Source organism: Drosophila suzukii, chromosome 3 (genome assembly GCF_043229965.1).
Source record: "Drosophila suzukii chromosome 3, CBGP_Dsuzu_IsoJpt1.0, whole genome shotgun sequence".
In the NCBI taxonomy this organism is placed as follows: Eukaryota; Metazoa; Arthropoda; class Insecta; order Diptera; family Drosophilidae; genus Drosophila; species Drosophila suzukii.
This window is the reverse complement of record NC_092082.1, coordinates 10,323,261-10,349,739: the sequence shown is the minus strand read 5'-3', so window position 1 is coordinate 10,349,739 and position 26,479 is coordinate 10,323,261. Positions and strand designations below refer to the sequence as shown.

Genomic DNA, 26,479 nt, shown 5'->3' with positions numbered 1-26,479 from the left:
TAGTATGTATGGTATATATAGTCAAGTCCCCTAACCGACAGTGATCGAGAGGGAGACAGGGTATGTTGCGAGGCAGTGGCGCAGAAAAACACTGCGGCTGATGAAAATCAACAGGGCTAAGCGTTAACTTCGCCACTCGGCTGCACGCAGCTCGCTTTTCCCGCTCCCTGCTCACAAAATGGCGACCTCTCCTCCGATCCGACGATCTTCGCCAGAGCGGGATAACCATAGAAACCATATAGCGTAGGCGTCTTCAGTCGGCCAATCACAAGCGTTACCCCCTGGAGAACCGGTTTTCCTATAGAGCAGGTAGCTCGGCATCGCAGATCGGGAAAAACTGGCTGCGAGCCCCGGCGAGTTAGCACTTGAGCGGAGCAACTCGAGATCAGTTCGTTGCGAAACGTCGAGCGTGAAAGAACCCCAGAGCGCATCTTCAGTGGCGAGCGAGTGAAGTGAAGAATACCCAATATCATAAGATATCATATCAGAACCCAGACACATTTTACCGAGTGACTCGTATACCCCGTGCAAGTGTTTCGAAATGCTTTCCATGCAAGAGCTAATGGATATGCGGATGCAGCAGCAGCTGGCCCATGAGATTTACCGCCAGCAGATCATGCAGCGCATTCCAGGTGGGTTTTTGTCTAAGGTTTATAGATGGGGATCAAGTGCCGTCGGCAAATGGCTTTGTCATTTTTGAAAGCTACGAAATAGGGTGTTTGATGATATAAGATATTATTATTCAAGACATTGTGATCTATTTACTTTCATTGATTGGTTAAAAAAATAGATATAAAATGATATCAGTTTTTTTTATAAGACTTTAGTAATAATTGAAATATATGAGAATATTGGATACTATAAAATACTATCTAAACAGATTTTGTAGTATATTTTATTTTTATAGTGATTAACCTTTTTTGCAACAGAGATATTTGCATTGCTTTTTAGAGATCTAATCTTTATGATTAATTTAGGAATTGATTATTATTAGTACTTAAGACGATGGGATCTAATCTTTATATGTTTTATAACAGTGGATGGCCAAATCCCATCAAAGACCAAGCAGATAATCTAGAAATAAGCTTATCGGAGTACCACCTCCTTGAAGACATCTATCCAAAGTCCGTGCCAAACTAATGAACCAACCAAACCGCTTCTTCCAGATCCCTTCCCATCGATGCTGCCTTTCAACATGCCCCACCACCAGCAGCCGCAAATGATGCTGCCCAGCCGCCCCACCCTGCCCGGCGTGGAGGCCAAGTTGGAGAACAACGATCTGTGGCAGCAGTTCCATAAAATCGGCACCGAGATGATCATCACAAAGAGCGGCCGGTAAGTTTCCCGCGAACCCATTATCCTATGCAAATAGCCCGAGTTTTCCCAAAGTCAAGTGCAACGCACGGCCTATGTAAATATTTGCTCCTATCCCAGGGTTAGTTTTTCACTATCCCAATGCCCATTCCCTGTACCTTTCAATTTTTTCCGGTCCTAATGTGGCGCCTGGCCATAATTCAAAACGCAGCAGGAGCTCTCGCTCCGAGTGACAACAAGTGCGGAGCGTAGCCGGCGGAGGAGAAGACATGAGGAAGACGCCGCCCTGGCGCCGGACCGATCATAAAAATCTTTCTTCTTTCGGTTTCGGCGTTGACAATCGAGTTTGTCCGATCTACCTGCGCTTTTCACACTTTGCCCACAATGCCCTGCCCTGTGGTGCCCTTTCCTTCCCTTCACCGACCCTTCTCTGGAGCGAAGAGACCCTAAGATATCTCAGATAGGGGAACTATCGAACAGCGACTACCGAGCGGGAGCCGAGACAAATTTACATAATTATGAGCTGAACACGAAGTTTAGTTGCAAACCTACACAGGAAAAAACTCAGAAAAAAAAACAAGTTGGGGCATAAAAACTGTCTTAAAAATATCAAAATATCATGGGGTTTTCTTTTATGTCATTACTCTCATAAACTAACTTATCATAAAAATGATATCTTTTATAAAAACATAGTACTTGAGGGAAAAACTCATTATTTTCTATGTAGTTTATGTTGGGGGATTAGTTTTGTCTCCAAAATATCATGATATTTTCTTTTATTCTATTATTTTTCCAAAACATTAGGTTCTTATATTATGTTAAATATTTTAATGTGATATATTTTAAAAACATATTTCTTAAAATACAAGATAAACATTATTTTCTGTGTGGCCTAATCCGCTATGGCAGTCACTTTCTCGGCTCATTAGACATGCATTCGACGCTTGGAAGCCGTTAGGGCGACTCCCAGATTTTGTCTAATTGCTTGGCGCCAGATTCCCCCCGGTATAGAAGCTGTAGCTCCCCTGCCATTCGATCCACCGATTTGCCGCACAATTAATCATTTGCCGGTGGCATATTGTTTTGGGATCTTTTGAGTTCTGTTTGCGTTACGTTTTAAATCGATGCGATGTGCTATGCCGAGCAATACTTCACCTTCGAGTCAGACTCCCCGCTGCACGCCTTTGGGTCCATAATTACACACTTGTTAACCGGGACCACAAATCAAAGGCGAAATAAAGTAAAATAGAATAGATGAACGGGCGACGCCTCCTTTGGCGATGCTACCTTCCTCACTGATTTATATGCAGTTCGTGGCAGGCCACTTAATCAAGTCCTATTCTCTTCCTCCTTGCAGACGCATGTTCCCCTCGATGCGGGTTTCGCTCAGCGGATTGGAGGAGGAGGCCAGCTATTGCGTGCTCCTCGAGATGGTGCCCATCGGCGACTGTCGCTACAAGTTCTCCGGATCCCAGTGGGTTCCGGCCGGAGGAGCTGAGCCACAGAGCCCCCAGAGGATGTACCTGCATCCGGATAGCCCGGCCACCGGTGCCCATTGGCAGTCACAGGCACTGCTCTTCAACAAGGTCAAATTGACCAACAATACCCTAGACAGCAGCGGACATGTAAGTTGGGAAATCTCCTAAAAACTCTGTTAAAATGGGTTACTTATCATAACCATTTCCTCCTCCAGATCGTTTTGGCCAGCATGCATAAGTACCAGCCACGCCTGCACATCATCCGCAGCAGCGAGCTCACCCAGCTTCCTTGGGCTCCTCAGCAGGCGTTCGTTTTCCCGGAGACGGAGTTCGTAGCTGTCACGGCCTATCAGGTGGGTTCCAGACCATACCATATCCTCATCTTCCTCCATTGAGGATCTTTGACGAGACAAAGACTCCGCGGGGGTCGTCTGCTAATTGAGGCATTTCCAAATTTGTCGCCTCGCCAGGCACTTGAGATGATCCTAACTGGGTTCCTCGCAGGGGAACTTTTCAAGTGCTTTCCAGCAGACGGCTACTTACTGACGCCTCGTAGATCAGATTTCTGTCAGACGGAAAAAATACAGATCGGTTTTCAGTATAATAAGTAGATTTAAATTTAAATTGGATTTTAATCTTCCCAAAAACATTTTTAAAACCCTATTTAAAATTTCAAATTTGATACTTTTTTTATATAAAATGTTTTTCGGTTTATTAATTATAAAAGCTATACTGTTTTAATATCCTACATATGTATGTATCTTTCCATAAGGATACGCAGGAAAAGATTTTATAGATAGTTTAAAAGAGACATTTTCTGTAATTTCATTTCATGATCCCATATTAACTTTAGAATATCTTTTTATTCTTCCAGAATGATCGCATAACCAAACTGAAGATCGACAACAACCCCTTCGCTAAGGGTTTCCGTGAGACGGGTCAGTCCCGCTGCAAGAGGAAGATGAACAGCAGTGGGAACTCCAGTCTGGAGTCTGAGGACGATGGCTCCAGTGTGAGCAGCTGTGACTCCCCGCAGGCTAAACGTCAGCGCCAGGACTTTGAGCAGGACTCAACGGGCAGCGTTTCCCCAGCTTACTATGGAGCACATCCAGCACCCAGCTCCATGTCACCGTATCTCCGGCATCCCTTAAGTTATGGACCCAGTGGAGCTCACGGATTGCCGACCAACTTTGCGGCTGCCTACTTTGGAGCAGTTCCTCCTCAGGTGCTACCAATGCCCCCAGCCACATTTGTGCCCACTCCAGCTCCAGTTAGTCCTGTGGCATCACAACCAGTTGGCTCCAGCACACCCACCACATCCCCAAGGCCTTCAACCTCCACCAAAAGAAATAGCTTCAGCATTTCAGCCATTTTGGCCTATTGAAAAAAATCATAAAACAAACTACTTAAGTTGGAGTCATCTTCTGTTGTGATTAGTGAGAAACGTGTGCATATACTCTGTAAGCTACTGTATTCTACCTATAAGATCGTTTAAGAACCCCGCTGCAATCGTATACTTTGTTAATTCGTTTTAAGTGTCTTTGGCCAAAATAAACAAATCTAAAAAAATGCAAAACTATTTGGCGTGGGGGAAGTCAGATAACCTTCAGCATTTCCGTTTTTACAGGTTTGGCTATATCTCGCAGAGCCTGGGCCAAAAGTTGTTTGCGACCGCTTTGGCGGGCCTAAGACAAATTAATGCTCTCCATTATGCTGACCAGTCGATTCTCGACTCCCGCCACACGTATCTGAAAGACATCCAACTCCGGTAGTAGTTAAAGCAATTCTCGAAAGATAAGGCGTCCATTATGAGCAGCGATTTGACGGCTTTCAGGCCGTTTGGTCTTTGCCGAACCAACTCCCCTGCGATTTTAGCCCCATCCCACCAAGCAGGAGATGACGCAGAGGTGGCTACACGGAGAAAAACGTTTATATCTTTTGATACTCATTAAATATTCAGGAGAAGAAGCAGAAGGGGTTAGCCTTAAATAATTGAAAACTCTTATAAATATATTCCACGTGAGCCAGTATGGGTATAAAATTAGACGCGAATTCTTTAGCTTTATTTAAAAAATGGAATTAAAGGGGCAATAATAATATTAATATAATAATTTAAAAATACACATTTTGTGAAAATCCTTAAAGGTTAAAAAAATGTGAGCTTTATGTTTACAAAAACTTTAGTTCGGATCGGTTAAATGTTATCATAAATATACTATACTAAATAGAATAAAAAATATTTAGGTCTTGAATAATTTAAAAATCGAAAACAGAACTACAACAAGCTATGACTGCAAAAACACTGAATTATATGATGTGAAATACAGAGGTTTTTTGACTAAAATATTCCAAATATTTAACTCTTTTAAACAGAAATAGATTCTTAAAGCAATATAAAATATATATACATTAGACAGGAAACACAAACCATTTAATAATTCTTAAAACATTTTTTCTTTCATTAATACACAGCAACTTTTTGTTCAGTGCATGTGCTGCTGCTGCCGTCTTGTGAAATTTTCGTTTTATCGCACCTTTTATGGCCATTGGCCAGGCCAAAACGAAGTGGGAGCCGGCCAAGAAGCCGCTTTCGAGTCGGATGGAGCGACTTTGGTGTGGTCACTCCTTGTGTGCATTATCGTGTCAAATGCGACAAATCTGTCTGTGGGCCGGCGGCTGCCTTTCAGCTTGCATAATTGAGCTGATAACTCGGCGCTCCGTGGATGTGTGCGGTCCACGGTCCACTTTTGAGCGCTTCCTAAACGGTGGCGCCAAACATTTCGTGTTTAATATTTTTAATTAAGTTTTTAAGTGCAGCCAGAAGATGGACGACAAAGAATTTCTAGCTCCGACGACCCAGACTCCCCGCAAGCGGATAGTTCAAAGACCATTTCGAACCGAAAACCGATCTTCCATTCATAGAAACCTATGCATAGATTATGCATAATGTAATTCGAGGCAGCGCGAAATAATTCACCCGCCACACGAAGCCGCGTTTCAAACTGCTTTGACTAATTTGGGCTTAGTTTTGTATTAGCGCTTTGTGTTTCTCCTCGTCTTCGATTCGATTTGTTGGCGCATAAATTTACATCTCAAATGTTGAAACAATTAAATTATGGGATTTGCACGTTTTCACCAAAAACAAAAGGGGTCGGAAAAAAAAAACAAACATAAAATCTTGTCGGCGTCTGTGCTTCAGAAGTGTTTTTTAAATGCTAGGTTTATTTTTTGCTGATTCGCGGCTGGCTTCTTTTTAAAAAAACGGTGGCAAAAAGCGTCAAAATTCGTAGATTATGAGATAAAAATGGAAATCGGAGACGCTCACATATTGCATTTGTAATTTGCGCTTGTTTTAATATACTTAATAAATTTTTATGTGTAGGTTGGTCCATACCTACATATATAACCAAGTCTAAATCCGGTTTGCGGTCAAAGCTGTTGATAATGATAATGAGGATAACGATGCTTTATTGAGAAGGTGTTGCCGTTCGGATCTGAATTTTATTTGCGCCACATGCTAGCGTGTTGTTGTTGCCGCTTTTGTTGTTCTTTATTGCTAATTATAATATATTTGATTTGGTATTTAAGCTTTAAGCTATAAAAATGTTGTCGTTCTCTGTTTTACGAGCCAACAGCTTGCAAACATTAAATTAAATTGTGCGAACGAGAACAGGTCGAGGTGGCTTGTGTTAAGTTATTATAATTAACACACCTTTTGGTTCTAAGTATTTTAACTATGATTTGCAGCACTCAATTTAAAGGCATAAAGATTTCTTCTCTGTTCCTACACTTTTACAAACCTCAAAAATGCAATATTTTTGAATCAAGGCCCCATGTGTTCTTCCTCTTTATGAAATGTTAAGAGTCAACGTTTTCTAACTGAATTGTTAAGATTTTTCTTAACATTTCTGTTAGATTTTGATACGTCTTAAAAGTGCTGTTAGATTTTGATACATCTTAAAATTTCAGTGGCAACACTTGATTTTTTAAAAATTTTAAAATATGGTTTGTGTCCTTAATTAATTGACATACATCTTACACAAGACATATACATGTATGTATACATACACTGGCTTGAAACTTTGCTAACGATTACACTATGCAGAAAAAATATACATTTTAGATATTAGCAGGAAAGGGATAACGTATTTAAAAAGTTTTCAAACTTGTCTAAAAAATTAAATCATTTTTTTTTGTCCTGCCTTAATTTAAGATCTTGTATTTTAAGCACCAAATTGATTAGGAATAGACAAGTTATGTATTATATCTACGCTTTCTGCATTTAGGAAAACAGCTTATATCGAAGTTTCCTACCTTCCGACTATTTTTTTAGTAGTATGCTTAAGTTATATCTTGTGGTTTTCTTTAGTACATTTTTTGAGGCCTTTGGTATAGTGTCACTTGACAACTAGGGCCACCCTGATTTGATTCATTCGAAATTCAACACTCCAAAAATGCTGTTAAATTTTAAATCCCTGCTGGAACTTCGATATTTGGGCCTCTGTACGCACCTAGCAATCAGTCGCTATGCCAGCAAAGGCGGCGGTAAGATCGACCAGGAAGTCCTGAAGCAACTGGAAGAGGGCTACAAGAAGCTGACCGAGTCCAATTCCAAATCGCTGCTAAAGAAGCACCTGACGAAGGAGATCTTCGAGAAGTTAAAGACGCAGACAACTCCCTCCTTCAACTCCACCCTGATGCACTGCATCAGCTCAGGACTGTGTAACCATGACTCCGGCATGGGTGTTTATGCCCCCGATCCGGAGGCATATAAGGTATTCGCCGATCTTTTCGATCCCCTAATCGAGGATTACCATAAGTGCTTCAAGAAGACGGATAAGCAACCGGCGACCAAGTTTGGTAAGGGCAAGGACTTTGAGAACCTGGATCCCGACGGCAACTTCATCGTTTCCACTCGTGTCCGCTGCGGAAGAGCCGTCAAGGGATTTCCCTTCAATCCCTGCCTCACGGAGCAGGATTACGGCGAACTAGAGAGCAAGATCTGTGGAGCGGTGATGACCCTTAGTGGGGAATACAAAGGCAAATACATGCCACTGACTGGAATGGACAAGTGTGTCCAGGAACAGCTAATCGCGGACCACTTTCTGTTCAAGGAGGGCGATCGGTTCCTGGCAGCCGCTGGAGCCTCTCGTTATTGGCCCACCGGACGTGGAATCTTCCTAAACGACACTAAGAACTTCTTGGTCTGGTGCAACGAGGAGGATCACATACGCATCATCTCGATGGAGAAGGGTGGCGATCTGGGCAAGGTCTACGATCGCATGGTGGGCGGCGTGGAGGCCCTCGGTAAGCAGCTCGAGTTTAACCGAGATGAACGTCTGGGCTTCCTGACATTCTGTCCCACCAACCTGGGCACCTCCATTCGCGCCTCGGTCCACATAAGGCTGCCCAGTCTAATGTGCCAGCCGGAAGAGATGAAAAAGCTGGCCGAGAAGTACCGCCTCCAAATCCGCGGCACTTCGGGGGAGCATTCGGAGGCAAAGGACGGAGTGCACGATATATCCAACCAGCGGCGAATGGGACTCACCGAATATGAGATAATCAAGGAGATGCACGACGGGATTAAGGGCCTCATAGAAGCCGAATGTAAGGCAAGGAATTCTTAGTCGGAAATACACATTGACGTTTAGGCTGTCTTATCTCGGATGTAAAACATTGAAATGTATTTTTAAAATTTAAGTATTTAATTTCTGATTAACGAACCACTCCAAAATAAAGCTCTAGAGGTTATTTTTGAAATATGTTGCATTTTTTTCAAATATTGTATTGTAATAATTTTAAAAAACAACTATGATATGTGATTGCTTTTTAACCTCCTAAACCATTCATGACAACACAGTCGTTGAGTTTTTATTTTTTTTTATTATTTTTTAATAATTTTAATTCTTTTATAAACTTAAGACTTAAAATAAAAGTATTTAAAGTTCCTTTTTTTGTTTTTGCTTGACACAGATGTCAAAATGTTTTACATTGTTTGGTTGTAATTAAGCAAATGTTTTCTGTCAAATAGTTATCCTTTGTTGTTGTTGCTGCTGTGGGTGGTGTTGCAAGATGGGATCGCTGCCTGCGCCCGCAACCCTCAAAGTATACGAAAATGCCGAAGGTCGCCAGAGGCTGGGACAGCAGCTCCACACCATCGCTACAAACTAGACTTTTTTGCAGCCCGAACCGCCCAAAAGCGACAAGACGGACGAGCCGAAGATTTCTAAGTGTTGCTGTTGTTGTTCTTCTTGTTGTTGATTGTTGCGTGTGCCCCGAACTGGTGACTCCTTCAGATGGATGTTAAGCTCCGGAGGATGCCTGACCAGACGGGGGGACGATGCTCGGCGGTTGGCGGGCAATTTACAGGCTCTTCTCGAGCTTGATCAGCTCGGTGATGCCATCGTACATCTCCTTGACGGCATCGAATTCGGTCAGACCCATGCGACGCTTGTTGGAGATGTCGTAGACACCGCCCTCGGCCTCGGTGTGCTCACCGCGGGTTCCGCGCACCTGCAGGTTGTACTTGGCGGCAACCTCCTCCAGCTTGGCCTTGTTGGAGGCCAGCTTGGGCACCTTGATGTGCACGGAGGCACGGATGGTGGTACCCAGGTTGGTGGGGCAGAAGGTCAGGAAGCCGAGACGGTCATCGTGGCTGAAGGGCACACGCTTCTCGATCTCGTTGACGGCGGTCACCAGACGCTTGTAGATCTGGCCCAGATCACCGCCCTGCTGCATGGAGATGATGCGGAGATGGTCCTCCTCGTTGCACCAGACCAGGAAGGTCTTGGCATCGTTGTGGTAGATGCCACGGCCGCTGGGCCAGTAGCGGCAGGCGTTGGCGGCCTGCAGGAAACGGTCGCCCTCCTTGAACAGGAAGTGATCGTCGATCAGCTGCTGCTGGACGGCCTTCTCCATGCCAGTCAATGGGTAGAACTTGCCCTTCAGCTCGCCCTCCAGACCGGACAGGGTGCTGCTGACCTTGCCCTCCATCTCCTTGTACTGGGCCTCGGTCAAGCAGGGGTTGAAGGGGTAGCCCTGCATGGAGCGACCGCAACGCACGCGAGTGGAGATCACGTACTCGTTGGTGGGGTCAACGTTGCCGAAGGTGGCCACATCACCGAAGTTGGAGGCCGGGTGCTTGTCGGTCTTCTTGAAGCCACCATGGTAGTCCTCGATGATGGGGTCGAACAGGTCGGCGAACACTGTGTAGGACTCGGCATCGGGGGCGTAGATGCCCACGCCGGAGTCGTGGTTCTCCAGGCCAGACTGGATCACATCCAGCAGGGTCGACTTGAAGGTGGGCGTGACCTTGTTCTTCAGGTTGTCGAAGACCTCCTTGGTCAGGTACTTCTTCAACAGCGACTTGGAGTCGGAGGCAGCCAACTTGGCGTAACCCTCCTCCAGTTTAGCGAGAACAGCGGCATCAACCATGGTGTCTTGTTTGCTGAAAGGAAGAGAAAATGTTGGGGAGTTGACCATTAGTAAAAAGGGCGTGGCTGGGGCGGTAGTTCAAGTTTTTATTGCTATGGGGCTGGCTATCTTCGTTTTGTGGCGCCCAAAAGTCGGCAACATGTTTTCCCGTTTCTGTTTTCTGTTTTCAACTCAATTCCGGCCTGTTTGCCCCGCAATTAGTTTCGGGTTATGGCCATGTGCTCATACCCGACTTGGTTCTGTGGCACGCGACTGCCACATATACCCACCGATGCCCACCCATCACCTCCTGAGCCCACAACGCCCCTTTTTCGTAGTGGTGGTGGCTGGTTTTGTCCTGCTTTTGGTGGTGGCTATACTGACTGACTATAAAATTTTGCCGGCTGCCGCTGAATACGCAAATCGACGGCACACACTATACATTTCCCCCGTCCTCTTGGCGAAGGACATGCGCACTACAACAACATGGCGACCCAGCCAATGTCCTGGACAAAACCAAAGGACCAGGGCAATAATAATTTTTTTATGGCACTATTTTTGGGCGCTTTGCAGAGACAGAGAGCTCACGCACTTGCACACACGCATGACGTCAGCGATTACCCTTCACCCTCCCAATCACCCATTAGGATATACAGACAACTCCGGTCTAGGAGTCGTAGGACGAATGTAAGTAAAAAGTCCCGGGACCCCGGGATACACACCCATCTCCTCCAGCTCCGGCTGCGGTGCCATTGGGTTCACCGTTGGCCACTTCGCCCTCGATCACCTTCTCCTTCTTGTCCTTGGAGGCGCAGAGACCCATTTTACGTGTGGTTTGGTTTTTTTTGTTGTAGAGTTTGGTGTAAAGTTTTCAAAAAACGTTTAAAAATTTGGCGTTGGCTTGGTCACAAAGTCGGTGTTTTGTTTTGTATATAGAACAAAAAACACCAATCTTCGTTTGTTTGGTTGCTCTTGCAGGTAAAATGAAATCACAATGCAGCTTTAGCTCTTCGAAAAGGATCTCTATATGGGGGGGATCCTTTTTGCACAGCACACCACACACACGCACACTCTCTTTTCTCAGACAGGCTTAACGCTATTGCTTTTGATTTTCGGTGATTGGATTGATTGGTTCTCGTTTCAGTATATTATATTTTTTTTAATGGTGGTCTTCTTCGTTGGTATCAAAATGTTGGACGCAACAATTTTATCTTTATCCTTTATGTGATTTTATCGAGAGACTCCTGCGAGTTTGGTTTTCGCTGCTGCCGCGCCCAAATGTATACTACACTAAACAAACACTACGCGTTGCTATTTTTTGGGGGAGCAAAGGACTTGCTGACTGCTGCTCGGCTGGCTGACTACTGGAGCTGCTCGGCCATATATCCTGCTCTTCAGGATATATTTTAGCGCGCGCCTTTGGCTCGTGGGACAATCGGCAGAGGACGAACAAACCGAATCGGCAAATCGAAAGGAACTGAGAGCCGTCGCACCCAAGGACCCGCAGACTTTATCGCCGGCATTATTGGGCCGCCGCATTCAGCGCTCAGCTGGGAGAGTTTTAGCCGGAGTTTCGAGCAAGGAGAGGCGGAGTTCGCTCTCAATCGAAGTAGTATATTTTTCGGTTATTTCGGGGAGGTTCGGATCCCGGAGGTTGGAGGGTTGAAGTAGCAGCAGCAGCAGCAGCAGCAGCAGCACTGCCTACCCGCAGGCGCCGGCCCAAACTGTTGCCGGATGAGCGGCAACATAATGCGGAAGGATATATTTACACGATGCGCTGGACCCACCACCAACCACTCAATCCGTTCCCCCTCCGAATCAATAAAGTTTATAGCACGCGACTGGCAGCTGGAAATTGTTGAGCCTGCAGCCCACCCGGGCGGTCAAGTCAACTTCAAGTGTCTGACTGGAGTGTGAAATGTGCTCTGGTAATGACAGGAACCCTATCCTATACCTTAACAAACCCCTCTTAAGTGTGTAAAGGAAAAAAAAATCAATTACTCGGCAAATGGAAATCACAGACAGCTTGCTGGATTCCCAGGACAAGGACACGGGCACTTGGGCCCCGGGTTCGAATCGAACTCGATCCCGGGGAACTGGTTCCAATTTCTCATCATCCAAACACTCATTGCATGTCTAATGCACATTAAGTTGAGAAAATAAAAATTGCATTTACGATCCCCAGCCAGTCTTTTGTTTTGTTTTGGCTAATTTCATTTGCAGCTTCAATTACCCAGTGGAGGGCAGTGAGTAATCGCAGCCGATCACTTACTTTTCCTGCCACTTGGTTGTGCCTCTGTAAATATTGATTGCGAATGGAAAACAATTTGCAATTTTAACTGGTAGTAGCCCCTCGTTATGGCAAGTGTTTATTGATTCGGTGTGGAAATTTCTACACCATTTGGGAGTCATATGAGTCGTTTTCCAGCCACTCTACATGAGTAATCTGGGGCTTGTTAGTGCCTCGTAAAGATAGCGGGGGCTTTGCGGATTGCAATGTACCCAAAGAAACCCAAATCAAGCAAACCAGAGGGGGCGGTTGCCAACTTCTCAGTTTTAAGTGGCTCCGAATCATGCCAGATAATAGTAATGACTTATTGGCCTGTCTGGAAGGCGTTGAAACTAATCAATTAACTCAAGTGCCGGCCCTGATAGACAGACAAACCGAAACTGGAGTATACAAACATGGTGAAGGAAGAAAAAAACCCTGTGTTCGGCACTTAAAAGCCATGCCAAAGCAAATCAAATTAAGCTGACGCACAATAGAAAAAAACTGATTTCATTATATAACCCTTGATGAGCAGCGGACAGACAAGGGATTTTAATTCTTTTTAGGGGTTGAGAACATAAAACATGGATGGGATAACCCCCAGGCAGGATCAGCCGAGCAGCTCTAGCACATTTTCGGGGTGGCTCTAATCACACACGCGTCACCAAGTCCTTTTTATTAGATTTGGATTTTGTATTTGGTTAAGAGCTACTTAGAGCCTTCGTTTTATAACAATATCACGCACGGATTTTTCGCAACCGTCAAGGCTTAGCAACAATTCGCGAATGGCCAGCGAAAATCCGCGACTGCCGGTAGGCATATACCAATTCACCTGGAGCTGGAGAAAGAGAGCTGGTGAGAGGCCAGAGAGTAGTGTATCTATTGGCCAGGAGAGCTAACCAGATAAGCCAGCAGTTGATAAGCTCTAAACTTCGAATTGTAAACAGCTATGATCATTTCCAAATTAGAAATCTTGATAAGATAAGCCCACAGACCGGGATTTGAGCAAATAATTCAGTTCTCCAAAGCACAAGTGCTTGTTTAGGCCATCACATCTTATGGTAATACATATATAAAGCAATAGATATTGCAATCAAATGTGGGGAAATTGGCAAACGGCTAGTGCAGTGGGTAAGTTTATGGCCAACGGACTGGTCTGGTCGTTCACCCGAGAAATCGCTGCAATAGTTGCCTTCGTTAATTGCGATTTTGGCCAGTCGATTGCACAAAGAAATTGGCAAGTGTACGAAAATAATTCGAAATGTTTTATGCTTTTATTTTTATTTTCGGGAAATTGGCCGACGTGAGCGACTGCAACGGGAAATTGGAAACGGCGGGCAGTCACTCCAAAACTGGTCACCATCGGATTTGATAAGGGGAATGGAAAGTTTGGGCCATAGCTGATAACCCAGCCAAATGAGTGGGCCCAACATTCATTCACACACTCATTTCGACACTAATTGAATCTGGACATGGACATGGCCATGGCAGTCCACTCTCCCTAGGCAATAATTCCAGCCAGCAGCATTCTGGCAATAATATTGCTGGATGCGACATGAATTCGACATAAAGCTCTTATTAATAAATATCTGGCCAAATAGGGGATAGGGGTTCGGATTATTAGGGGTGAGTCAGGGATAGATGGGTAATATATATTAGGGCTGCTGGTCACCCGCATTTACTTATGAGATTCCCCTCATCACTCCCTACTTTTTTCTCTTGCGGTCCTAATTTAATTAAAATTCTTTTGGCAAAACGTCAAAGCAGCTCACACTCAATTAGGCTGCCTGCAGAGAAATATAAGCATATACACATTTATATGTACGAACTACTGAAGATGATGAAAAAATATCTTTTTGCACAGCAGCAAGTGGCGAAAAATAATATTTGCTGCAGTCACCATCCGGATGTCGTTGATTTAAATTTGCGCTGTCTGGGAAGACAATCAGCGAAAATCAGACGAGGCTTCATTAAGATATAGAGATGCAAAGGGTTATAAGTAGGATGCATATTTTGTGGGATATCTGCAAGATTTAGGGGTGTGGGTAACTCAAAAAGAGAACGAATGCAGTTTGATTTTTTTAATGTAGGAGAAAAATTCCAAAACTAAATTTCTGGTAATATTTCTTGTTACATTCTTTCTACATGAGTGTGTGGCGCCATCTAGCCCTTTTTTCTACATGACTAGGAAGTAAAATGAATATTACTTTCTACAGAAATGTACCAAGCTTTTACTTCCACGTAAAAATGAATAAAAAGTGAATAAGAAAGCTTTCTCTTTAGGGAAGGTCCCTTTTTTACAGTTAGCTTTTACCACCCAAAAGTCCTTGACAAGTTCCTAAAGAGAGAGCCTAAAAAGCTCTAGTTCATTCAGTAACAGTAGCTTCGAAAATATTGGGTAGCCTTCTCCCTCAACAGAACTTGAACTGCTCGATTTGTTTACGTTTTCGCTGAAATTTTAGATATTCCAAATATTTGTTTATTCACTGGCTAAATGAATTGCGAGGCAAATCAGCTTGGTGTTGTTCGAAATTGATTGGCTGGCACTCTGTGGGGGGAGCAGCTCTCCCGCGCCCTCAAATGATTTATGTGTGTGCGATTCCATTTCCTGTCTAGCCAAAGAACCCAACCCAGCTCAGCTTTGATTATGCAACCTGCAACCCTTTGTTTGGCCAGGGAAAATGGAAGCGTTACCCAGTTAACTATCTAGACTACGGGAAATGCGGTTTTTCCAGCTTTGTGACAAGTTAATCGGGGCCGTCGGGCTCCTCGCTCGATTTTTTCCGACTCTGCCTTTTCCGTTCTTATTCAGACGAGCGCTTTAATGGATCTCAATTGAATAATTAACAGCAACGTGCCAGTGGAAAAGAAAAATAGATAGAAAAAAAAAACAGGGGCAAACAATTTGTACAACAAATTTGCGCGATTTGTTTGCTGAATATAACAAAGTGTATGATATACAAAAAGCCCAATTCATATACAAAGAGACCCCGCGTAAACTTGTCAGCTGCTCACCTATATGATATACTTTTTGAATTTTGGTGTGCCTAGAAGGTACCTTTGGTTTGACCTACCTATATGGCCACCCTATCCATCTGTATCCCCCGGTGTGTGCCTGTGCTTTGCTTTTGTTTTGCTTATTTGCTTTGGCGGGGTTGTATTTATAGCAGCCGGCATTATATCAACCCGAACTAAATTTGGCCGGGTAAATTCGATCGGACTTGCCCAGTGCCTCTCAAACTGGCCCCTTATATAATTGTCGTTTTGGTATTGGCGTTGCCCTGATTTCTGCTTGCCCAGCATTACCAGGTTTAATTGCCTTAAGTATATAGATAAAATACCTATCAGTGATTATGCAATCCGCCTGGCATTGACCGCGAAAATGAACGTTTTTTATTGCCGACTAGGAACTTTTTCTTATTTATAGCCGCCGTTTGTGGGCAAGTTCAAGGAGTGGAAAATGAAAGAGGGAGAAATAAAAAGTAAACCAAAGAAGCCCGCAAAGTGCTAACTGAATGTTCGTTTTGTCGCCTCTTATCTATCATTCAGTTTAGTTTGAACGGTATTAACACGGGCCAATATCTTATCGAAATCGATACAGGAACACGCTACATAGATACTTTCTAAGTGCCAACGAACGCCCGACCTTAAACTGCAGCCCCCCGCAAACATCGAGCCCCCCTTTTGGACCTATACAATGCACTTGGCAAGCGGTACAGTCCTCCTCCGTTCATTGGCATTTGGCCGCAAAAAAATTGCACAACTAAATGGTATACAAATGCGGCAGACGGACGGATCGTCAGCGGTTGCCAGACCGTGACAGCAGGGCCATACCAAACAAGTTTCTGCTACCGACTGGCGAATTGCAAAAAAAAAAAAAGAATCTCAAACTGCATAACTATAAACTTAAAGCTTTATTGGCTATAGCTGCCCGTATAAATTTCTTTTCGCCGGTAACCGGTTTTCGGTTTGCAAAAATGCATCGCATGACTCAACCGGGGATGTGAAAATTTAACACAAGCTCATCGACCAGCTCACGAAGGGGAATATGTTACTTAATAATTTGTTTTATGGATTGAATATTAAATTTTCACTTGCCAAAAAATGGTTTACAAAAAATAAACAACTTTAAGTTAATTTAAAATGTAAATTAAAATTTTGAAAAATTTAATTGAATTAAATACCTAAATTTTTAAAATAATGAAGTGAAACTTTTCTATATAAATTTATCTTTTAGTTTCCTTTTACTTCTATAAGATTCACATGTTTGCACTTTATGGGTTGCAAAAAATTTGCAAAATAACCAAAAACTAAAGATTTTATTCACCCATTAAATTAAATTACATATACAAAATTCAATCTCAAGAAAGAACACACAATCTAATTGCCATTACCGATAAAAATTAAAATCAATTCACTCTTTTTATTGGCTATTTAACGGCGAAAATGTATACAAATAAAATAAGTAATGAAAATTTAAGAGCCATTCACTTTTTAAAGAAGAAAAAATTGGCGAAATTTAATTTTCATTTACCACAAAACCGAAATATTAAATTCTAAAAGCAGTTTAAGATTGCTTACTAGGAATTTATATTTAACTAGAAATTCACTAATATTGGTTGCCGATTTACTTTTAGGTGCCACAAAACGTTTAAATTAAAGATTAAAATCTAAGACTTTTGCACTGTATCTGCGAGATACTTGAACGGCAGAAATTTCACTTGCAATTATTATCTTTGGAGAACGGCTCACCTTTGCAACCGTAGAATTCAACGTCCAACGTTACAATGATCGGAATATTCTGTTCTTTAACCCAACTGACTGCAGTCGGTGCTTCAGAAGCGCCAGCGCTGGCAGAGGCAGCGACTGCGGCCGTGGCAGAGGCCACCCTTCCTTCTTTCACTTTCAAACTACATGAACACGAACATTCTCACAGATACTAAATTCAAAGAGAGCAAAAGCTGCGGCCCGCCTTTGTGTTTGTGTGTGTGTGGGAAGAAGCCTGCCTCCTGGCTTCTCTGCCGGCACTGTGGCATGCACAGGGAAAAACAACGTGGTATTAAATGAAAATTGTTATTAAAAATTATTTTGTCATATCATTTTAAAGATTCGTTTTTCCGATCCTTAAATGGTTACAAATTTTTTTTTATATCGCAAATTGAAATATGATTTATTTAAAAGAAACTTTTCCAAAATTAAAAAAAAATTTTTTTTATAAATTGTTACCTTTTAAGTATGACGCCTAGTCGTAGAAAGTAAATATTATCATATTAATTCTAAATTCTTATTTCTAAAAATGTTGACGTAAGATTAAAAAAAAATAATAAATCTTTTATTCCGAGTTCAAATACCACCTCTGTTTCATGAATTGTATAAACTCTTTTAGGCTAATGCATATTACTTTGAAATTTTAATATTGAAAATATATATTTCTGGCTGGACGACTTAACGCAAGACTTAAACGCAAAGGTAAGGGCCTCATTTCTAATACCATCACAAAGATTCAAAATGTCTAAAAGTAAATATAGCTTCCCACCTCTTTAATTTGGTAAAAATAGGTGGTATGAATATATATAATTAAATCTTATTAAATGCATTTTTTTTCAGTGAACCTACAGAGAGTGCCTATTGGTAGCCGCCGACGATTGACGTAGGACGTGACGTATGACTAAAAAGCAGAAAGTAAAGCTCTCTCGCGCACACACACACCGCGGAAGAGAGCTTATCCCCCCAAAGAAAGAAAAGGAAAGTGTTCGGTTCGCAAACAGCTAGAAAACTGCATTGCTCCATGCGAATGGGGGAGCGAGAGGCCCAAGAGGAGCACCGACTTCTTGCAGCCGCAAATCAAAAATATTGAGTGTGTGCATGTGTTTGTGGTGCACTCGGTGGGTGTGCGACACACACTCACACAACCACAAGCCGAAGGAGCGGTCTCATCGCTTAATTATGACTAGAATTCGCCGACAGCGAACGGAATGATATGATATGGTGCGATATGCGTTGAAAGTAATCAAGGCAAGTGGCACAATTGCACCAGTAAACCAGTCACTCCCTCCATGAGAATCTCAAATATTCGGGATGGAACTCGGCTCACAAGATCCGAGCTTTAAGTGATGAATAAACATCCGAAGCAAACTAGCCGAGAAGGCAAATTGTTTGAGCTAATGACAAAATTCATCAGAACTTGCATAACTTAAAATATTTATCAGTATTTACTACTTGAAGATTTCAAACCGAATATTAATATTAAATATTAAATAAAGAATTTTTAAAATCTTATAATTTCTTCTAAGAAATCGACTGTAACGAAAAAAACGATATATTTATTTTATATGCACACCTTCTATAAGAAAAAAATCTGTTGTTTTTGGCCAGACAGAAAGAAAACAAAACGTAGCCGTCATAAACTTTTGGCACTAATACCGCAGTATAAAATGAAATATGCTGTGCTGCTAAATGTAAAAGATTTAAACAAAATTGGGGGAGCTGTGATAGATTCAACATATAGATGTGCCAACTAAAATATCCATTACACAATTTTGAAATACAAAAACCTATTTATACCAATCCCCGCCGGTTTCTTCTACCCTCATTTCAAACAAATAAACACATCGAATATAATCGTTTACACAATCTTTAACAAAAGTCTTGAACTTGATATTGAATTCTCAGTTCTTTTCGGTTAACCCATACATACATAAGCCTAAGGCATACATCATCGAAAAGAACATATTCATTTGTTACTAGAGATGAAAACTGAGGGAAAATATTTGAAAAGTTGCCAACGAAATTTATGCAACGCGCAGCAAACATCGGAAGATATATACGATACCTAACCCATCTGCCTACGTGCGTTGTTTTTTAGAAAAACAACAGAACTTTTGCTTTTCATCGGCACACGAATTTTCCACGGGTGGCCATTAAAAATACATATAAAACCGCCATTCCAACAATCAAATTATATACGTTTAAAAAATATGTGCAGATTAATATTTGATACATATTTAGCGGATGCCAGGCGACAGCAGGACGCTTATATAATCCAGATATGTCGTCGCCTGTGCTTTCGCCTTGGAATCTTTTGGACATTTTCAATTTTTCGCTTTGGTGGCTGCTGTCACTTCAGCCGCGCCTGTTTTCCTTTTCATTTTCAATTGCTGCCGTCAAGTGGCGCTGAGATTACGTAAATGCTCCCAGCAGCTTTTCCATCCCATAAAGGCTTCTAACCACCGAGCAGGCAACCCATCGACAACCAGCCGGCAGCCTTTGGGGGCTGGTGCCGTGTAGGATTTCGCATAGAACAATGGACCTAAGCCCCCAACTAACAAGTGGGGGGAAAAGCGAAATGGCATATACTATACGGGGCTGACCTTGAAAAGCTTGCGAAACAAGCTCGCGGATATGTAGATACAATAGCTGCCACTGGCGATTCCGTTACTGTTGACACACAGTTGAGAAAGCGCTTAGCATGTAGGGTATAGAACGGACAGACCGGGTCAAAATGATAGATCTTCCCTAAAATGAGATTACAAAAGGAACATTCCATACAATGGATTTGTGATAATAAGCTTCATAGGAACATTAAAAGTTGTACATTTTTTTTAGGATTTTCACTTATAAAATTAGCTTATAATAGCAAACTGGTATAAATTGTTTGTGCCAAGCAGTCCTAGTTCTCAGTACTTTTGTTTCAAGCACAACTGTGAATATATTTTTTGTATGAGATTAGTATTTGAGCTGGGGGTTGACTCTGACGAGCCCACAATGAGCTAAGTCCCGCTTGATTCCCCAGATGCGGTGCCTTACACACTAAGCAACCGCATACGCGATCTTTATCCGCACCTCTGACGAATAGGAAAAATCTTGCATAACATTCTCGAACGTACTAATGGTGGGCAATGTTTATGAAAACATTTAGTCATTGACTGATTGCGGGCCCCCTCTGGAGGCCAGCGATCGAGAATGGAGCGCTAGTGCTTGGGGAGCTGCAAAAAACGAAAGCCAAAATGAGTAAACCATTTGAAATATGTGTTATTAATTAGTTCAATTTGCGGCCAGCCAAGCACGAGCCCAACCTTATGCCCAGTGGCCGCTATCCGGGCAATTAGCTGTGAAATTACTGCTTAAAATTGGGATAGAATTGGGGAGGTGCTCTAGCACTAGCAGTAGCTAATTATCCGTGGATTGCAACAGATCATAAGCTATAGAACCCAGTACTCATATATGCTAAAAGCTCTGTTCGTGTTGTCAACTTTTCATTTGTGTTTTCGGCTCTTGCCTTTTGCTTGCTAAACAATATTTTGGCAGAACATCAAAAGCGACGTTTGCCAAAAGCAATTTTTTGTACAGACGCGAGCCAAGTGCTTAAAATACATATCCGTACATATGTATAGTAAGTATAGATATATATTATATATGTATAAAGGGGCACATCAAACAAGACACCTAAATGAAGACCTCTGTCCATCAGGAAGGAGGGGGCATTATGAAAGAGGGCCCAAAGGCGGATCAGATATGAGGCATGACGCCAGGCTAAAATGGGATCCCTCCGCAGCAGGAGGCAAATATTGCTCTGCTGCCGGGCTAATTTGCTGCATATGAACAATGAAACCTAGTGCGATGTGTGTACATTTTCGCCGCACAGCATCCCGACTGTGCTGCGTTTCCAAGTATAAATAAACTCTGCATGGGGGAGATCATGTGACCTGACTACAGCGACGCGACAGGTCTCATAATGGTCCGTCAGCGGCCACATCATTACCAATTCCATTTCCATTTCACTTGGGCAGTTTGCCAAAAACTAGTATACCTGCCTCGCAGTCCGACCCACCGATCCTTGAACACCTGGGCAAGGACAAGTGCAAGTTGGCAGGGCTTGCGTGCCCCAAGGTTTGTCTCCGATTAATATTAATGGAAAATCAATTGTGCGCAATTAGAGGAAGTGGAGACCGAACACATGGAGAAGTTTGAGTTCATAAATAAACCGTAGACTGCACATGCAGCACCAGATCCCAAAGAGTCGACGCCATGTGAGCCGAGCTGTCCGCCCAAGCAGAGAACATGAGACAAAAATAACAGCAAATTGTGGTCTCCACCCATAGCCATCATCATCATCATCATGATGATCCAACGAATTTGCTGATGCTGCACCGTTGTCGCCAAGCGGTTGTCTTTCTGCCGCATGGCAACTATTTTCGCCCGTCGAGAAGAAGTCACCCGAGTGCATTGAACCCACTTTTCACCATGGGAGATGCGGAAAAATTAAATTTAAAAACTCAAAAATTACAGAAATAAGTAGAGGAAGTATGCTGTAGTTGAGTGCCCCCCGAATATGAGATACTTGCTGCTTAATCCTCTGTTTCAATAGATTTAGCCTACCCTCAAGGGTATATTTTTAATAGCACCGAGTAAATCTTTAAGATGGAAGATCATCTACAATATTAATGGGTACAAAAAAACATTATTATAAAAAGTCTGAAGATTCTGAATATGAAATTGAAGTTAGCTTCTAAAATCTCGAGGACGGGATATGTATATTAATTTAAATCATTATGTGGTGTGGTAGCGATTTAAAAATATTATAAGTATTTCGTTCTACCTGTATACAAGAACTACATAAATAAAGATAAAACCGATATACTCTGTTTGGTCTACAAATAAGGGGTATAAAAACTCAACCATTACAGAAATAAAACTGAAAACAGAAGGATTAAAAGCTTACCGCTCGCCCAGCTGCTGCGCTTCCTTGATCGACTGGATGAAGGCATTGGTTTCACCCTTAATGAAGTCATTGGTGGCATCCTTGGCCGTCGGCAACACCTTCTCGTCCTTTTGGATGCCGAAAACGCGCTCGTCCACATTTCCAGGCGCACCATTGCCATTTTGACCATTGGTGTTGGCCTCCGTCAGGGATTTGGGCAGCGGAATGGGCATCTTGTCGGCTTGTTTGGGCGGACTGCTGGGTTTAGCTGGCGAAGGAGTTGGCTTGGGCGGGGCAACTACGGGTGCGGGCACAGGTTCCGGTATGGGTTTCGGAGCAGGTGCAGGAGCCTCTTGCTTCGGGGGAACTGGAGCAGCTGCAGGAACTGGAACCGGTGTGGGTTTGGCTACCACAGGCGCAGGTTTCGAAGGTTCTGGCTTTGGAGCAGGAACTACAGCGGGTTTTGGAGCTGGAGCAGGTGCAGATTCCTTGGCGGGATTTGCTGGCTTGTCGTCGAGCGCTGGCGCTGCAGGCTTGTTAGAACTAAATAACCAAGCTAAACGTTTGCTACAAATGAAAAGGGAAATGATAACGAAATTAAGAAAAAATTAAAAATCAAATTAGAAAAGCAAATCAACTCAAGTGGGCTACAAATAAAATAATAAAATGGAACTTTGCATACACAATAATATGCATAGGCAAAATTAATCAAATTCGCAAGTCATTTTCTATACTTTCTTATAACCCTTAGCTCACATAAGCAATGTCTACCGTGGACTAATGATTTTTTGGAAAAAAAAGGACTTAAATAAATGATCTTTTGGATTTGCGGATTTTCTGCACTTCTTAGTAAAAACACGTAAAATAGTCCAGAAAAGAATGTAGCCAATGACAACTGCACCATATTTTTAAACAAAATGGCTGAGTTTTCCACTACTTGCATTTTTATTTATGTTAATACATCTGCGTAACTAATAAATCGGGAAGAATTTCTATAATTGCTTGTTATATTCTGTTATAAACTGACATCGCCTATAAGCAATGTGTACTGTAGCGTCTTTTTCCACTGGAAATTTCCAGAAACTTCCAGAACGAAAGCAGCGAAGCGTGAAACAATTAAAAATGCACTTTTGTCTGAATGTTCCACAATTATTTTACCCACCTTTAACTGTAGGCACCGCCCACCGTCGAAATCCAATAAATAGCAATTAGTTTTAATAGAACACAAGGTTATTTAATCGAAAATCAAAGCTAAATCACGATCTACGCGTCCTTATTTGACGAATGAAAAAAGTAAAAGGGACAATGAAAGGGAAAGCAGTGTGACCACACCCAATTGCATTTTAAAACTAGAGCAGCCCTGGTCTTAAATGTTAAATTTAATACACAACTTTGAAAAAAAGGATTTACTCGATTACTTATAACAAAGTAATACGAAAAAACCTTGCCCCTTAATATTATATAATATTTTTATATTTTTAAATTCAATTTAGTTTTGTGTTTTGCTTGTAGTACATGGGGTCACACTGGTTATGTTAAATTATGGCAGCCCTGGTTTTTAAATTGAGTTTAAATTTGAAATTTGAAAAATCCTGCTTGCTTTGCTTAAAAAACACTTAGCTTCTTTTAGCATAGAAAGTAACCAACAGAAAATAATATTCCCATAGAATCAAACGTAATGGAGTCAATTATTTATTTTATTATACGACGGGGCGTTAGCCCATTCGAGGGCGTGGCAGTCAGAACCAAATTTGGTAATGTTTAGCTGCCCCAAAGCTATCGTTATTTAGAACTGTAAGCACAATTCGCCCATTTCCCCGAGTCCAGTTACGAAAGTACTTTCTCCACTCCCCCATTTCTCGGGGAGGAGCTGCCATTTCTCTTGTCACGTAGGCCAAGTCGGCAATAGCTATAGCTATAGCGAAAAACTCGTGCGGCAAATAGATAAGCAAACAAACGAGCTCCACCCGTCACATAGACCACAAAAAACCGGCCCAAAACGCCGGCTGTGTGGATGAGAACGGAAAATACTAATACAGCTCCAAACTTCAATTATCACTTTCGTTATAACGCTAATTGCCGGCAGATAACAACTGGACGCTTATTTATTTTTTTCTTTTACCCAAAATTTGCGAATTCGGTTTCGCACATGTGCAAATGAGAGAGGGTTTCTATGGGCTGGTAAGCCGATTGCACTTATCACCGAATGAGAGTTAGAGCCGCAAAAGCCGGTTGTTCGGGGGAGCTCGACGAGATAGGGGGAGTAAAAAGAGTGGCAAACGGCCAGATAGTTCATCATGTGACAATGTTAGATGACTAACTTTGTTGCCAAATGCAGGGAGATTGTACTATATATAGTGACATTTAGCACCTTCCAGTCCGTAACGATCCCACGACATGCGCGGAAATGGAGAGCTAGATTGGGCCAATTCATCAACTGATACTGATTAGATTATCGGTTTTGCAATGATTGCGACCGAAGTTGCGACAAAAGTTATCGCCATGATTTATGAAATGCAAGAAAGGTGGGTTTCTTGGGGGAAGCCGACTATAATATTTGAGTTGAGTATTTTCTAATGTTTTTAAAGTCCATTTGTTTCAATATGACTTATTAATCTATGCTAAAACTCCCAATTCCTGTATCCGATTTTAGAAAACGCATACTAATTTCATACAAATAATCCTTAAAACGATTATATCACTCCTCCAAAAACTAAATTTACATGCATTCTACATGAACACCCACTCTACATAGCCCAAAAGTAGGCAGCAAAAACCGTTCATCCGCCCTGTGGGCCCGCAGTGCTTGTAAAACTGTTGAAAAATCCCCTTGCACTTACCGTATTTCATCGACAGCAAATGTTAAATACCACAAAGCAAACATTGTGTATTAGCTGAAAAATAAGACAAAATCGAATGAGTAAATAGTTGGGTGAATTTCAAAGCATTTGGCCGCTAATTTATACGAAATAATTGCACTATAAATGGCGATTTCCACACCACATGCACTTGTTGGGCTGACACTGAATCTGAATCACCGACCGACCTCGAAAAGCGCAACAAATGACGTCGCCGCCAGGCAATGCTAAAAACTCAATCCAGCGCCTCGCTCATCAGAAAAGTAAGTTCCAGAGAGTCTGAGCTCAATTAACACCCGAGACATAGAGATAAAATATATAAAAAAAAGCAGTCGGCGAACCATCAGCAAAAAGACAGCAGGGAAAATGTGCCGGCATTATTCAAGGTTTATTTATAAACAAAGCGCGCATGGATGTACGAATGCAAAATGCAGAATGCCAAATTCGCAGAACGTTGAGCGCCGAGGCACGTGAAGTCGCGACTTTTGGGCATTCGGCCAGAGATGTGCCAAAGCACTCAGAAAAAAGGGATTTAAAAAAAGCTAAAGAAGAATTCTGAGCACCAACATTCTTATATTTATATATTTGTGATTTAGGAAATTTATTTTAAAAAATATTTTTGTCAATCATTAAATAAAAAATTCTTTCAAGTAAAAATCATATTAAATAAAAAAAGTTTGTAAAGAAATTAGGTTATACTAAATCTAATTCGGTAGATACAATTTTTTAACTTCAGTGAATTTTACTCATTGTTGTTTTTTTTAATTAATATTTTTTAACTTGATCTTTAGATATATTGAAAATTCTTTTCGGTGGACTGCAGATCAATTTGGGCAAAGGGGTGTTTTTTGTGCACCGGATGGCGCCCAACGGACGAAAGGGTTCTAAATTTAGACCGTTCTGCCATCGATCAATTATGAATGTATTTTCCGCACTGTTTGCCAATCCCTGAGCTTTGTTTATTCCACGGATTTAAGGGAAAAGCAACCCAAAATTCGCCATGAAGCTCCGGCTGCGTTTGTTTTCTTTTGCACACGCGGCGTATGAGCAATCTCAGATGGTAGCCACACACACACTGACAGTTACGTCACACTGAGCGAATGAGTGGGTGAATGTGAATGTGAGTGTGTGGATGAATGGTGGGTGGGTGGTAAGACTCATTCCCAGCACACTCACTCTTGCAGCATGCCACACATAATAAACAACTTGGGGACTTGCAGCATGACGTGACCCCTTCTGCGTGCACTCACCTTTTGTGTGCCTCTGTTGGGTAATAAAACGGTGTAGAAAAAGTTGCAAGTGGTTGGTTTCCGGAGGGTTCTGCTTCGTTTTTATTTTCGTATATCAAAGGGTTCGTTTCGTTTAAATGCTACACAGCTGGTCAAATACTTCGGCGACTGACTTCGATACTGTGTTGTTTGATTTTGAGTAAAAGTACAAAATTAAT

General features: G+C 42.2%; 3 protein-coding genes across 4 annotated transcripts; 2 read left to right on the top strand and 1 right to left on the bottom strand.

Moving 5' to 3' along the window:
- Positions 1-366: 366 nt before the first annotated feature.
- Positions 367-4,358, top strand: Doc1 (Dorsocross1). Its single transcript, XM_017078055.4, has 5 exons — positions 367-632; positions 1,167-1,335; positions 2,672-2,939; positions 3,008-3,145; positions 3,667-4,358. The coding sequence occupies exons 1-5, from the start codon at positions 542-544 to the stop codon at positions 4,174-4,176; spliced, it is 1,176 nt and encodes a 391-aa protein (XP_016933544.2). The 5' UTR covers positions 367-541; the 3' UTR covers positions 4,177-4,358.
- Positions 4,359-7,182: 2,824 nt separating this feature from the next.
- Positions 7,183-9,105, top strand: Argk2 (Arginine kinase 2). Its single transcript, XM_017078654.4, has one exon. It carries the CDS (start codon positions 7,247-7,249, stop codon positions 8,417-8,419), a length of 1,173 nt encoding a protein of 390 aa, XP_016934143.2. The 5' UTR covers positions 7,183-7,246; the 3' UTR covers positions 8,420-9,105.
- Argk1 (Arginine kinase 1) lies at positions 8,656-25,074 on the bottom strand. Of its 2 annotated transcripts, XM_070997063.1 has the most exons (3): positions 25,015-25,074; positions 22,196-22,741; positions 8,656-10,239 (listed from the first exon to the last, which is right to left on the bottom strand). In XM_070997063.1, exons 1-3 carry the CDS (start codon positions 25,056-25,058, stop codon positions 9,156-9,158), a joined length of 1,674 nt encoding a protein of 557 aa, XP_070853164.1. In that variant the 5' UTR covers positions 25,059-25,074; the 3' UTR covers positions 8,656-9,155. The 2 variants fall into 2 exon arrangements, with proteins under 2 accessions (XP_070853164.1, XP_016934142.2); XM_017078653.4 differs by lacking the exons at positions 22,196-22,741; positions 25,015-25,074 and adding an exon at positions 10,928-11,043.
- Positions 25,075-26,479: the final 1,405 nt, after the last annotated feature.

Coding starts and splice junctions, on each gene's coding strand:
- Doc1 (XM_017078055.4), top strand. CDS start 542: ATGCTTTCCATGCAAGAGCTAATGGATATGCGGATGCAGCAGCAGCTG. Junction 2,940..3,007: donor CCCTAGACAGCAGCGGACAT/GTAAGTTGGGAA, acceptor TTCCTCCTCCAG/ATCGTTTTGGCCAGCATGCA. Junction 3,146..3,666: donor TAGCTGTCACGGCCTATCAG/GTGGGTTCCAGA, acceptor TTATTCTTCCAG/AATGATCGCATAACCAAACT.
- Argk2 (XM_017078654.4), top strand. CDS start 7,247: ATGCTGTTAAATTTTAAATCCCTGCTGGAACTTCGATATTTGGGCCTC.
- Argk1 (XM_070997063.1), bottom strand. CDS start 25,058: ATGTTTGCTTTGTGGTATTTAACATTTGCTGTCGATGAAATACG. Junction 22,742..25,014: donor TTTGCTGTCGATGAAATACG/GTAAGTGCAAGG, acceptor TTTCATTTGTAG/CAAACGTTTAGCTTGGTTAT. Junction 10,240..22,195: donor GCGCAGCAGCTGGGCGAGCG/GTAAGCTTTTAA, acceptor TCTTCCTTTCAG/CAAACAAGACACCATGGTTG.